This window comes from Salvelinus fontinalis, chromosome 14 (assembly GCF_029448725.1).
Source record: "Salvelinus fontinalis isolate EN_2023a chromosome 14, ASM2944872v1, whole genome shotgun sequence".
Taxonomy (NCBI): domain Eukaryota; kingdom Metazoa; phylum Chordata; class Actinopteri; order Salmoniformes; family Salmonidae; genus Salvelinus; species Salvelinus fontinalis.
In genome coordinates this window covers 36,279,287-36,292,621 of record NC_074678.1, presented here as the reverse complement: position 1 = coordinate 36,292,621, position 13,335 = coordinate 36,279,287, and the positions used below count along the sequence as shown (strand labels likewise).

The 13,335-nt window shown below is 43.3% G+C and overlaps 1 protein-coding gene across 2 annotated transcripts in view; it reads right to left on the bottom strand.

Moving 5' to 3' along the window:
- Positions 1-13,335, bottom strand: part of cachd1 (cache domain containing 1) — a 146,341-nt gene continuing 133,006 nt past the window's right edge. The window contains exons 19-26 of one of the 2 annotated variants that reach the window (XM_055861580.1): positions 11,032-11,192; positions 10,711-10,797; positions 9,954-10,070; positions 6,417-6,568; positions 5,249-5,410; positions 4,736-4,804; positions 4,529-4,654; positions 1-3,012 (exon numbers count right to left, since the gene is read on the bottom strand). In XM_055861580.1, coding sequence (XP_055717555.1) covers positions 2,774-3,012; positions 4,529-4,654; positions 4,736-4,804; positions 5,249-5,410; positions 6,417-6,568; positions 9,954-10,070; positions 10,711-10,797; positions 11,032-11,192 — 1,113 coding nt within the window. In that variant the 3' untranslated portion in view covers positions 1-2,773. The remainder of the gene's footprint in view (positions 3,013-4,528; positions 4,655-4,735; positions 4,805-5,248; positions 5,411-6,416; positions 6,569-9,953; positions 10,071-10,710; positions 10,798-11,031; positions 11,193-13,335) is intronic. The other variant, XM_055861581.1, reaches the window with a different exon arrangement.

The window sequence follows — 13,335 nt, the reverse complement described above, 5'->3', positions numbered from 1 at the left end:
GCATTCAAAAGTGACCAAAACATCAGCCAGGAAGCATAGGAACTGAGAAGTGGTCTGTGGTCACCACCTGCAGAATCACTCCTTTCTTGGGGGTGTCTTGCTAATTGCCTATAATTTCCACCTTTTGTCTATTCCATTTGCACAACAGCATGTGAAATTTATTGTCAATCAGTGTTGCTCCCTAAGTGGACAGTTTGATTTCACAGAAGTGTGATTGACTTGGAGTTACATTGTGTTGTTTAAGTGTTCCCTTTATTTTTTTGAGCAGTGTATTTCAAATTCAAGGCACACTTAACCAGCATGGCTACCACAGCATTCTGCAGCGATACAGATGACTTGGCCTCCACAATCACCGACCTCAACCCAATTGAGATGGTTTGGGATGAGTTGGACTGCAGAGTGAAGAAAAAGCAGCCAACAAGTGCTCAGCATATATGTAGAAACTCCTTCAAGACTGTTGGTAAAGCATTCCAGGTGAAGCTGGTTGCGAGAATGCCAAGAGTGTGCAAAGCTGTCAGAGGAAAAGGGTGGCTACTTTGAAGAATCTAAAATCTCAAATATATTTTGGTTTGTTTAACACTTTTTTGGTTACTACATGATTCCATATGTGTTATTTCATAGTTTTGATGTCTTCACTATTATTCTACAAGGTAGAAAATAGTAAAAATAAAGAAAAACCCTTGAATGAGTAGGTGTGTCCAATCTTTTGACCGGTACTGTATGTTTTGGGGCCGCACCGTTGGAAATATGCACCAACCCGACGTGACAAAATCGCTGTGTAGTGTTATGGGTAACGTCCAGTGCTATAATTTCAGTGGTGGTGGTTATGATCAGGACAGTAGGAGATAACTGTGACTAAAACGAATTACTGCTTTTAACTACAGTGAGACTAGAGTACCACAATATCCCATAATATGAGCTGTAGCGTTAGGTGACATGGCATTATTATTCAATGAAAAGGTACTCTAGAACTAAAGTTGGGGTCAATTATATTTCAATTCAGGAAGTAACACGATATTCAATTTCTAAGAATAGAAATGAAATTGACCCATATCCTGTCTAGAACTAATCCAACTCAACGAACAGGGAGAAAGTTCCACTGCAGTCTAAAATAAAATCTCTTCTTGACAATTGACATTGTCTTCTGACATTTTGACCCTACATGGTTCAACAAAAGTTTGATTTGAAAGACTTTAAAATCTTCAACTTTAAGTGTCTAAAATACAACTATGTCAGTCTGTCTTCCATCCAATATGGACCTAAAGAAAGGTAGACCTAATAACATCCAAGGTGTCGCAAACCATGAACTGAAAAATATCACACAAAAAACAAATATATCTGAGCATCATTTTGAGTACACAATATTTCATTTCCAACATACAAATATGGAGTGCAACACATGAATAGCTATTTGTGTCTTTTAAAAAGGTATGTACACTTTATACTGTTTCGATCGGGGGTAAAAAAAAAAAACACGAGACATTCTTCACCCAAACTAAATGAATACAATATGACTTGATTTGGAGAAGTTCATCCATGAATCACATGACAAAACACTTGTTTTAACGGGGAAATTACTCATCAGAAAATCAGGCGGACTGCTGAAACCAAAATTGTTTCATCTCTATTCACTAATTACACTTTCAAAACAATTAAACCATGTAATAATGCTTTCAATTGAGATGCTCTGACCACTTCCATACAATCAGACCAAACACACACACACCCCATTACAGTTGCACAACCTGTGTACACACACACCTCTCTTCAACAGTGATAGGTCCCACAGGCATAGAGACAGAAAGAGTCATAGCTTGACCCACCAGGTCCAGATGTTAGTGTGAGGGGGTCAGATAAGACAGACCAACCAATCCCTCTCACCAGCTCTATGCCTTAATGTTCAGGCAGATAACAGGGCACCAAAGTGTGGGAATGGCTCTCCTGTGTGTCTGAGTCATTCTGCCAGGGTCCTGGCATGGCCCATCCATATTCAGTCATACAGCATCCCGTTGACACAAACCAGCCCTAGACTGGTGGTTGCCTGGTAGGGTGGATTAGTGAATACAATGTATTGTATTCAGCTTGTTCAGTCAGGACAAAGAGTTCAACTAATTTCACCTTCACAACAATAACAATGATTTTCTGATTCTCAACTGAAAATAATCCAAAGGATAACCTGTGTCAGATATGTGTTGAATAACCACTTCCTCTTCATGATGTGTCCTTAACAGGAAGTGAGGGGCATGTGCAGCAGGGACACTCTGTGGTCCATGATCAGCCACGGTGGTTACCTTGGCAACCAGAGTTCATTCAGTTCAGCTCCAGCCACTGTCAGGCGCGCATCTGATCATTCTCAAATCCAGTTCAATAAATAGTAGAAAAATAATCATTTATTTCTTATTTGTTATCTTCTTAAAAATCTGAGATGCTTTGTTTACACTTTTAAACAAGTTCAGAGCCCTTTTGAATAAAAGAGGCCTCCACCACACCCCCCATGTTTCTGAGCAGGGCTATACTGGGCTACCAAAGCTAGTGTTCCTCAACAGAGGAGGAGTGTGTGAATTTCAAGGAGTCCTCCAGGAGGGGGACTGCTCTGTTCTCCCCAGCCCAACTCCTTTCACCCTGGCTTGGCACAGTGGGAGCACACATGGGTGGTGGAGTCTGGAGTTGGTAGTGGTAGTGTTGGATGAATAGCTAGTAGTGATGTTGCCAGGCAGAGGGCTGGTGGGGTTGGAGGAGAGCTGAAGCCTGTGTAGGGATCGGGTACAGAGGATCAGCACTCTGCGTCCACACTGTGCACGGTGACTGCTGCCTGCAGGTGGTGTGTGTGGAGCTGGTGGTGGGGCGGGTGGCGGTACGGGTGGAACTTGTGGCTGAGCAGCGCCGCTGTCTGAGGGGGCGTGTCCAGATCCAGGTCGTCGTCGTGGTTCCCCACGTCCACGCCAGCCGACAAGGGGTCGTTGTTGCAGGGAGGGTTTTCACTGTCCTCCTGAGGACTCATGGTGCTGTAACCTGTTGCGACACACAGGAACACAGACGTTAATACACATCTATGTAAAAAACACAGGCATTCATAAAAGGAGATAAGTATACAAGCACACTGTGATAGACCAATAGAGACTTCAGAAGAGAATCAGCAAGACTTTACACACCAGAGTATACGTCCATCGATCTATAATTACAGTTTAGGGAATAACATTCTAAGCCATCACACCTCATTAATTACGTGTGTGACATCTCAATCATTGTAGAAAGGTCTGGAGAAGGAGAGCTGTATGTGCAGTGAGTGGTGTGTGTGTACGTTGCACGTGAGCTGGTATGAAGGGACGAGTTAAGGAACGTTTGTGCCCCTGCAGTGGAGAGAAAGAGAGTGATAGCAATCAGAGGGGGATTGCCAATTTGAATCAATCCCTCCATCTCCAACACCTCTCCAACTTCCCTCCCTCCTCCACCGACTCCCTGACATCACTGACACTGACATTAAAGCATCATTACATATCTGCCGCCTCCGATACTGCCAAATCCCAACATTTAGCATCCCTCAGGCACTTTAGTTCTAGAAGACGAAGCATCAACTTTTATAAAACAGTCCAACTGTGGAAAGAGGAGAATCGTCACTGCTGTGCTGAGTGTAATGGAAGGTAGGTATGAGTGGAAGATGGGAGAAGGAATGGGCATCTATTGGTATATATCTAAGCGAAACAAAGAGGTACTGATATAACCTGGCTAGTAGAGCTTCTGAATGTCACTTAGGCTTTTGACATGTTCTCTAATTCTGTCAGAGAGAACTATGGGGAGGACTTCAATGGGATCCGGAGGAGAGGAAAGATGCCAACTTCAGAAGCACTGAGTGCGTAGCTCCGCACTCCTATCCTCTGCTCAACTCCTTCCATCTATTGATGATAAGTCATTTCAAACAGTGCTACTGCCATTTGTCATCCGTTTTCCGAGTAGCACAAGAGGTGAGAAAAGTAAATCACAGTTAAAAGGGTCATGAACAACCGTGGAGACGGGGCCTGAAACGGAGGATGTGAAAGGTCAGGACTTAGGTAATAATACAGAGAAAGGTTGTATTAATAAAGCCTATACCTGGATGTCTGCTAGCCTGCAGGCTGTTAGACAACATCATTGACTCAGTGACTGTGTAGCTGGAGAGTACAGAGACCCTTCAGCAGCTGTGTGAGTGAGTGGACTGTGGGAAAACGCCACTGACTGAGCTGAGGAACAGAGCCAATGTGTTTTTAACGCTTTGCTGTTTGCCCTGAATCGCCTCCGCCCTCTTTCTTACACTCTCTCTGTATTTCTCCACTGCATCAATTTCCTCCTCTCTGATCAGTAGTTACACAACCAGTGTTAGCTAGAGAGACTTATCTACGGGCAGAAGAGAGGGAACACAAGGGCAGGGTGTCCTATCTGTTATGTGGTTTTACAGAGTTATATACTACTCTCCTCCTTCTCAACCAGAAAATGTGTGGTTTTTAGAGCAGAACAATAGTGGCCTGTTTCCTCTGGGGTCATACTGTCTTACCGTGGTCACTCTCTGTCCCTGACCGTCCCCAGTACCTCCTCCTGCGCTCGGGGCTGTGGGTGTGTCTCTCAATCACCGCAGCAATAAACCGTGTGTTGCTGACTGCAGGACGGGACAGGAAAACATCTAGGTTTAATACAAGGAATAAAGACAAGGTCAGGTCAAGGTCTTACAGTACACTAATACTAATCCTCCTGCAGTACTTACTGATTCCCCTGTCTTCATGACTGTCCTCATCTCGCTCATTATCCAGGTTAGACATCCGCACTGACATCTCTGCAGAAAGGAGAAAGGGAAAGAAAGTATTATTGTAAGAGATTACTTTCATGCATATCTTTAGTCAGATTAAATAACAAGTGTTTATGGTCTCATTAGGGAAAGACAATACTGCTGTCTGTAGCGCAGGTCAGCCATTGAGTTCAGGGCATTAGTTCATTCAATCATCCCCACAGCTCTAGCAGCAGCTTTCATTATCAAAACTAAGACCTGATGCTCAGACAACAGAGGCAATTTTAGGGGCAATTACTGTCTAAATTTGAATACTTTCATAACAGACTAAGACAATAACAAAGTGGTTTTAAAATGTCAGTAAAATGTCCTAAATCAGAGGCTACCTGTGTCACCGCTACCTGTGTCACCACTTGCATGCACTAACTAGCTGTATTTCCATAGTCAGTTGTCCTAGGTAGCATTCATCTCTAGTATGCCGAAGTGTCTTACCCTGCGCGGCCAGAGGGGACATGTGTTGATGTGAGCGCCGGTGGAGCTGGTGTCTGTAGGCGTAGACAGCCAACACCAGCACCATGATACAGCCCATAATCCCCCCGGCAACCGGCCCTACCGGTGCACTCCGAATCATGTTCAGAGACGCTACCTCCTCATCTGGAAGGAGGGAGGGGAGAGAGAGAGAGTGGAGGAAGGCTTAAACACATTAGATCTATTATGCTAACCAAATTATCCTAGGAGGACTATGACATAGCCAGAGATATGTATTTAGAGAGTTGGGACAACTTGTAGAATTATTAATATAGTTCTAATTTTAAACGATCAGTTAAACACCATTGTATAAATATCCCCCATGTAATGTTAATGGTGAGTTATAACATGGCTGCCATAGAATGTTGGAGTGTCATGTAAATGCATCATAATGCAGAAACCTCAATGCCCCAACCATAGAATTAGGAATTGGAATACACAAGTCATTTAACAGGATGTCTATGGTCCTAACCAGAGCCATGTATTTAGAGAGTTGGGCCAATAAGATTTCTGCATTATTTACATAACACTTCTACATTCTATGGCAGCCATGTTAGCTCACCGTTAACATTACGGAAGGATATTTATACAAAGCTGTGTAACTGAATGTCTAGAACAATAATACACATTCTACAAGTTGGCCTCTAAATAAATTGCTCAGGTCCTAACTGGTTAAATAAATTGCTCAGGTCCTAACTGGTTAAATAAATTGCTCAGGTCCTAACTGGTTAAATAAATTGCTCAGGTCCTAACTGGTTAAATAAATTGCTCAGGTCCTAACTGGTTAAATAAATTGCTCAGGTCCTAACTGGTTAAATAAATTGCTCAGGTCCTAACTGGTTAAATAAATTGCTCAGGTCCTAACTGGTTAAATAAATTGCTCAGGTCCTAACTGGTTAAATAAATTGCTCAGGTCCTAACTGGTTAAATAAATTGCTCAGGTCCTAACTGGTTAAATAAATTGCTCAGGTCCTAACTGGTTAAATAAATTGCTCAGGTCCTAACTGGTTAAATAAATTGCTCTGGTCCTAACTCATTAAATAAATAGCTCTGGACATAATGCGGGGAAATCAAGCCCACTAGCCCATTATGTTTGCATGACCTTGTGACAGTATGCAATGAGTAGACTCACCCAACATCCCCATGCCGTCCATGTAAGGGCTCTTGGCCCCGAGGATGCCCCCAAAGCATTCCTTCTGCAGGGCACAGTAAGGTTTGTCCAGGTGGGTCTTCCCATCATTGTCCACCATACACCATTCACAGTCCAACACGCCAAAACAGTCACTGAAGATCACAGAGTAAAGGTATGAGGTCAAGTCATGGTCAAGACTCATACAACATCATGGATTTTCTTCACCTTAAATCTCAGCAAATGTATTTTGGAAACGTGTTGCGATCTGAAACTTGTTTTGCTCTTCTAAATCAGTATATACACGTCACCACATGCTTTAATTAAATCAGTACAGTACCTTGCTAAAGTATTCATCCCCCTTGCCATTTTTTCCTATTTTGTTGCATTACAACCTGTAATTTAAATTGATTTTTATTTGGATTTCATGTAATGGACATACACAAAATAGTCCAAATTGGTGAAGTAAAATTAAAAAAATTACTTGTTTCAAAAATTTTAAAAAACTGAGAAGTGGTGCATGCATATGTATGCTATGAAGCCACTAAATAAGATCTGGTGCAACCAATTACCTTCAGAAGTCACATAATTAGTTAAATAAAGTCCACCTGTGTGCAATCTAAGTGTCACATGATCTCAGTAAATATACACCTGTTCTGAAAGGCCCCAAGGCCCCAAGACCACTAAGCAAGGGGCACCACCAAGCAAGCGGCACAATGAAGACCAAGGAGCTCTCCAAACAGGTCAGGGACAAGGTTGTGGAGAAGTACAGATCAGGGTTGGGTTATGAAGAAATAGCCGAAACTTTTAACATTCCACAGACCACCGTTAAATCCATTATTAAAAATTTGAAAGAATATGGTACCACAACAAACCCGCCAAGAGAGAGCCGCCCACGAAAATTCCCGGACCAAGCAAGGACGGCATTAATCAGAGAGGCAACAAAGAGACAACAAAGAGACCAAACATAACCCTGAAGGAGCTGCAAAGCTCCACAGCAGAGATTGCAGTATCTGTCCATAGGACCACTTTAAGCCATACACTCCACAGAGCTGGGCTTTACAGAAGTGGCCAGAAAAAAGCCATTGCTTAAAGACAAAAATAAGCAAACACGTATGGTGTTCGCCAAAAGGCATGTGGGAGACTCCCCAAACATATGGAAGAAGGTACTCTGGTCAGATGAGACTAAAATTGAGCTTTTTGGCCATCAAGGAAAACGCTATGTCTGGCGCAATCCCAACACTTCTCATCACCCCGAGAATACCATCCCCACAGTGAAGCATGGTGGTAGCTGCATCATGCTGTGGGGATGTTTTTCAACGGCAGGGAATGGGAAGCTGGTCAGAATTGAAGGAATGATGGATGTGCGAAATACAGAGATTTGAGACTGGTATGGAGGTTCACCTTCCAGCAGGACAATGTCCCTAAGCTAAAGCAACACTCGAGTAGATTAAGGGAAAACATTTAAATGTCTTGGAATGGCCTAGTCAAAGCCCAGACCTCAATCCAATTGAGAATCTGTGGTATGACTTAAAGATTGCTGTACACCAGCAGAACCCATCCAACTTGAAGGAGCTGGAGCAGTTTTGCCTTGCAGAATGGGCAAAAATCCCACTGGCTAGATGCGCCAAGCTTATAGAGACATACCCCAAGAGACTTGCAGCTGTAATTACTGCAAAAGGTGGCTCTACAAAGTATTGACTTTGGGGGGGGTGAATAGGTACAGTGGGGAGAACAAGTACTTGATACACTGCTGATTGTGCAGGTTTTCCTACTTACAAAGCATGTAGAGGTCTGTAATTTTTATCATAGGTACACTTCAACTGTGAGAGACAGAATCTAAAACAAAAATCCAGAAAATCACATTGTATGATTTTTAAGTAATTAATTTGCATTTTATTGCATGACATAAGTATTTGATACATCAGAAAAGCAGAACTTAATATGTGGTACAGAAACCTTTGTTTGCAATTACAGAGATCATACGTTTCCTGTAGTTCTTGACCAGGTTTGCACATACTGCAGCAGGGATTTTGGCCCACTCCTCCATACAGACCTTCTCCAGATCCTTCAGGTTTTGGGACTTTCAGCTCCCTCCAAACATTTTCTATTGGGTTCAGGTCTGGAGACTGGCTAGGCCACTCCAGGACCTTGAGATGCTTCTTACGGAGCCACTCCTTAGTTGCCCTGGCTGTGTGTTTCTGGTCGTTGTCATGCTGGAAGACCCAGCCACGACCCATCTTCAATGCTCTTACTGAGGAAAGGAGGTTATTGGCCAAGATCTCGCGATACATGGCCCCATCCATCCTCCCCTCAATACGGTGCAGTCGTCCTGTCCCCTTTGCAGAAAAGCATCCCCAAAGAATGATGTTTCCACCTCCATGCTTCACGGTTGGGATGGTGTTCTTGGGGTTGTACTCATCCTTCTTCTTCCTCCAAACACGGCGAGTGGAGTTTAGACCAAAAAGCTATATTTTTGTCTTATCAGACCACATGACCTTCTCCCATTCCTCCTCTGGATCATCCAGATGGTCATTGGCAATCTTCAGATGGGCCTGGACATGCGCTGGCTTGAGCAGGGGGACCTTGCGTGCGCTGCAGGATTTTAATCCATGACGGCGTAGTGTGTTACTAATGGTTTTCTTTGAGACTGTGGTCCCAGCTCTCTTCAGGTCATTGACCAGGTCCTGCCGTGTCGTTCTGGGCTGATCCCTAACCTTCCTCATGACCATTGATGCCCCACGAGGTTAGATCTTGCATGGAGCCCCAGACCAAGGGTGATTGACCGTCATCTTGAACTTCTTCCATTTTCTAGCAATTGCGCCAACAGTTTTTGCCTTCTCACCAAGCTGCTTGCCTATTGTCCTCTAGCTCATCCCAGCCTTGTGCAGGTCTACAATTTTATCCCTGATGTCCTTACACAGCTCTCTGGTCTTGGCCATTGTGGAGAAGTTGGAGTCTGTTTGATTGAGTGTGTGGACAGGTGTCTTTTATACAGGTAACGAGTTCAAACAGGTGCAGTTAATACAGGTAATGAGTGGAGAACAGGAGGGCTTCTTAAAGAAAAACTAACAGGTCTGTGAGAGACGGAATTCTTACTGGTTGGTAGGTGATCAAATACTTATGTCATGCAATTATATGCAAATTAATTACTTAAAGTCTGATTTTCGTTTTAGATTCCGTCTCTCACAGTTGAAGTGTACCTATGATAAAAAATTACTGACCTCTACATGCTTTGTAAGTAGGAAAACCTGCAAAATCGGCAGTGTATCAAATACTTGTTCTCCCCACTGTATGTATGTTCAAGTTCAGTTCTTTTGTCTTATTTCTTGTTTGTTTCACAATAAAATATTTTACATCTTCAAAGTGTTAGACATGTGTAAATCAAATGATACAAACCACAATATTTTTTATTTTAATTCCATGTTGTAAGGCAACAAAATAGGAAAAATGCCAAAGGGGATGAATACTTTTGCAAGTGGGCTGTAGTGGTAGCCTGTGGGCTGTAGCTGTGGGCAATGATTGTGGGCTGTACTCAACCTGCTAGTGAAGCGCTGGCTGCAGCGGGTGTTGATACACTGGGGCAGGGTGTCCTGCAGACTGGAGTCCATCACTGTCAGAGACAGGGGCTCCTGGTGCACCTCACAGCTGGGGTTCCTGTTGAACCACACGGTCAGACCATAGTGATGAACCATAGTGATGAACATGCCCACACAGTCAGACTACAACACACATGACCACACAGTCAGACTACAACAATGACAAACACAGTTCAAATGAGAGAACTGGCAACACACTGAATCAAGGAGGTAATGACTAACCAATGATAATGTCACAGTTTCAAATTAGGCAGTAATTAGCATTACGTGAAAAGACCTCAATCAACCACAACAGAGGGAACACTACATGAATGCATGACTGCAGCCTGACAGCAGCTTTGTGGACGATCTTTTCTCTAGCATCCCTCTATCCTCTCACAAAGAGCCTTAGCCAGACAGACAGTTGCTGTCAATGCTAGTCACAGTTTAATGGCTAACTGAGGACACCGGTGTTTCTGAGGAATGGTCACAGCCATCTGATTATCATGACAGACAGCCTGATGACACAGTGACAGAGTCAATCACAACCTGTGGGCACTATAGAAAAGGCTTCATTCAGTACAGACACGAGTACACACATTCAAACACACATACATCTATCTACATTACAGTAGAGCAATACACATCTAAACATACAAACAAAACAGAAATGTGAGCTTTTTTAACATGCAGGACGGTTCTTGTGGTTCTTGACTCACCTGTTCTCAGTGTAGGTGAGGTTGCCAGTACACTCGTTGACCTCCAGGGGGCACTCACATGGACACTCACACTCATTCTGCTCCATCCTGTACAACACAGGGACAACAGTTACAGCCATGTTCTAAGAATATAGATCCATGAAAGGTATGACTGAAAACCAACAAAATTGCAATGAATTAACTTTGTGACGCAAATATTCACCCCTAATAAAGCAAGTTAAACAGATACCTCATAGAATTCATTGAGTTCATGAATAGAAATATGAAAACACCATCTTATTTCCTCTGTAACTCTATAACTCCTGTGACTGTATATCTCACCTGTGACAGTTGAGACAGAGGCGGTCCACGGTGCTACAGGCACAGAAAGCCAGCGAATCACACGTCTCGTTGACGATGCCAGCGAAAGCGTTGGTGCCAGGGATACGGGTCAGACGGTACTTGGAGCAGTGGCTCCCGTGGACCAGGTTAGTCAAGTCACCCTGTGAAGGAAGAGCGAGAGAGAGAGAGGGGGAACATAGTGAAATATGGTACTAGACAAGGGTTTATCCAATGATTTATGTCTATACACTAGATGACAGACAGGGGGGGGGGGGCGCTGTTTTGAAGCCACTGTGCTTCCATCTTGGTACTCCTACACCATTGTAAAAAACATTTTGGAAGCTATAGAAATGCATTTATTAATGTTTACATTTGTTGTGCCATGTTTATTCAATTACAGATAACTTAATGCATACTTGTAATTTAGAATACGTAAGATAAACATGAAAGTAAAGAAATAGTACTAAAAATACAAAAAAATTGCCATTTTGTCCTGGAAACATTTAAATGAAGGGTTTAATATGTACATTGTTAGGTCATGCCAATAAAGCAAATTGAATTGAGAGACAGAGCGAGAGAGAGAGAGAGAGAGAGAGAGAGAGAGAGAGAGAGAGAGAGAGAGAGAGAGAGCGACGCAAAGTGCGCGAGAGAGAGAGAGATAGAGCGAGTGAGAGAGAGAGACAGAGCGAGAGAGAGAGACAGAGCGAGAGAGAGAGACAGAGCGAGAGAGAGAGACAGAGAGACAGAGCGAGAGAGAGAGAGAGAGCGAGAGAGAGAGACAGATCGAGAGAGAGAGCGAGAGAGACAGAGCGAGAGAGAGAGAGAGCGAGAGAGAGAGCGAGAGAGAGAGACAGAGCGAGAGAGAGAGACAGGGCGAGAGAGAGAGCCAGGGCGAGAGAGAGAGACAGAGCGAGAGAGAGAGACAGAGCGAGAGAGAGAGACAGAGCGAGAGAGAGAGACAGAGCGAGAGAGAGAGACAGAGCGAGAGAGAGAGACAGAGCGAGAGAGAGAGACAGAGCGAGAGAGAGAGACAGAGCGAGAGAGAGAGACAGAGCGAGAGAGAGACAGAGCGAGAGAAACCGAGCGAGAGCGAGACAGAGCAAGAGAGAGAGCAAGAGAGCGAGAGAGACAGAGCAAGAGAGAGAGACAGAAAACATGTCTTATCAATTAAATTCAAAGGGCTTTATTGGCATGGGAAACATATGTTAACATCGCCAAAGCAAGTGAAATAGACAATAAACAAAAAGTGAAATAAACAAAATTAACAGTAAACATTACACTCACAGAAGTTGCTAAAGAATAAAGACATTACAAATGTCATTATGTCTATATACAGTGTTGTAATGATGTGCAAATAGTTGAAGTACAAAAAGGAAAATAAATACACATAAATATAGGTTGTATTTACAATGGTGTTTGTTCTTCACTGGTTGCCCTTTTCTTGTGGCAACAGGTCACAAATCTTGCTGCTGTGATGGCACACTGTGGAATTTCACCCAGTAGATATGGGAGTTGTGGTTTTCTAATTCTTTGTGTGTCTGTGTAATCTGAGGGAAATATGTGTCTCTAATATGGTCATACATTTGGCAGGAGGTTAGAAAGTGCAGCTCAGTTTCCACCTCATTTTGTGGGCAGTGTGCACATAGCCTGTCTTCTCTTGAGAGCCATGTCTGCCTACGGCGACCTTTCTCAATAGCAAGGCTATGCTCACGGAGTCTGTACATAGTCAAAGTTTGGGTCAGTCACAGTGGTCAGGTATTCTGCCACTGTGTACTCTCTGTTTAGGGCCAAATAGCATTCTAGCTTGCTCTGTTTTTTGGTTAATTCTTTCCAATGTGTCAAGTAATTATCTTTTTGTTTTCTCATGATTTGGTTGGGTCTAATTGCGTTGCTGTCCTGGGGCTCTGTGGGGTCTGTTTGTGTTTGTGAACAGAGCCCCAGGACCAGCTTGCTTAGGGGACTCTTCTCCAGGTTCATCTCTCTGTAGGTGATGGCTTTGTTATGGAGGGTTTGGGAATCGCTTCCTTTTAGGTGGTTGTAGAATTTAACGGCTCTTTTCTGGATTTTGATAATTAGCGAGTTTCGGCCTAATTCTGCTCTGCATGCATTATTTGGTGTTTTACGTTGTACACAGAGGATATTTTTGCAGAATTCTGCATGCAGAGTCTCAATTTGGTGTTTGTCCCATTTTGTGAATTCTTGGTTGGTGAGCAGACCCCAGACCTCACAACCATAAAGGACAATGGGTTCTATAACTGATTCAAGTATTTTTAGCCAGATCCTAATTAGGATGTCAAATTTTAT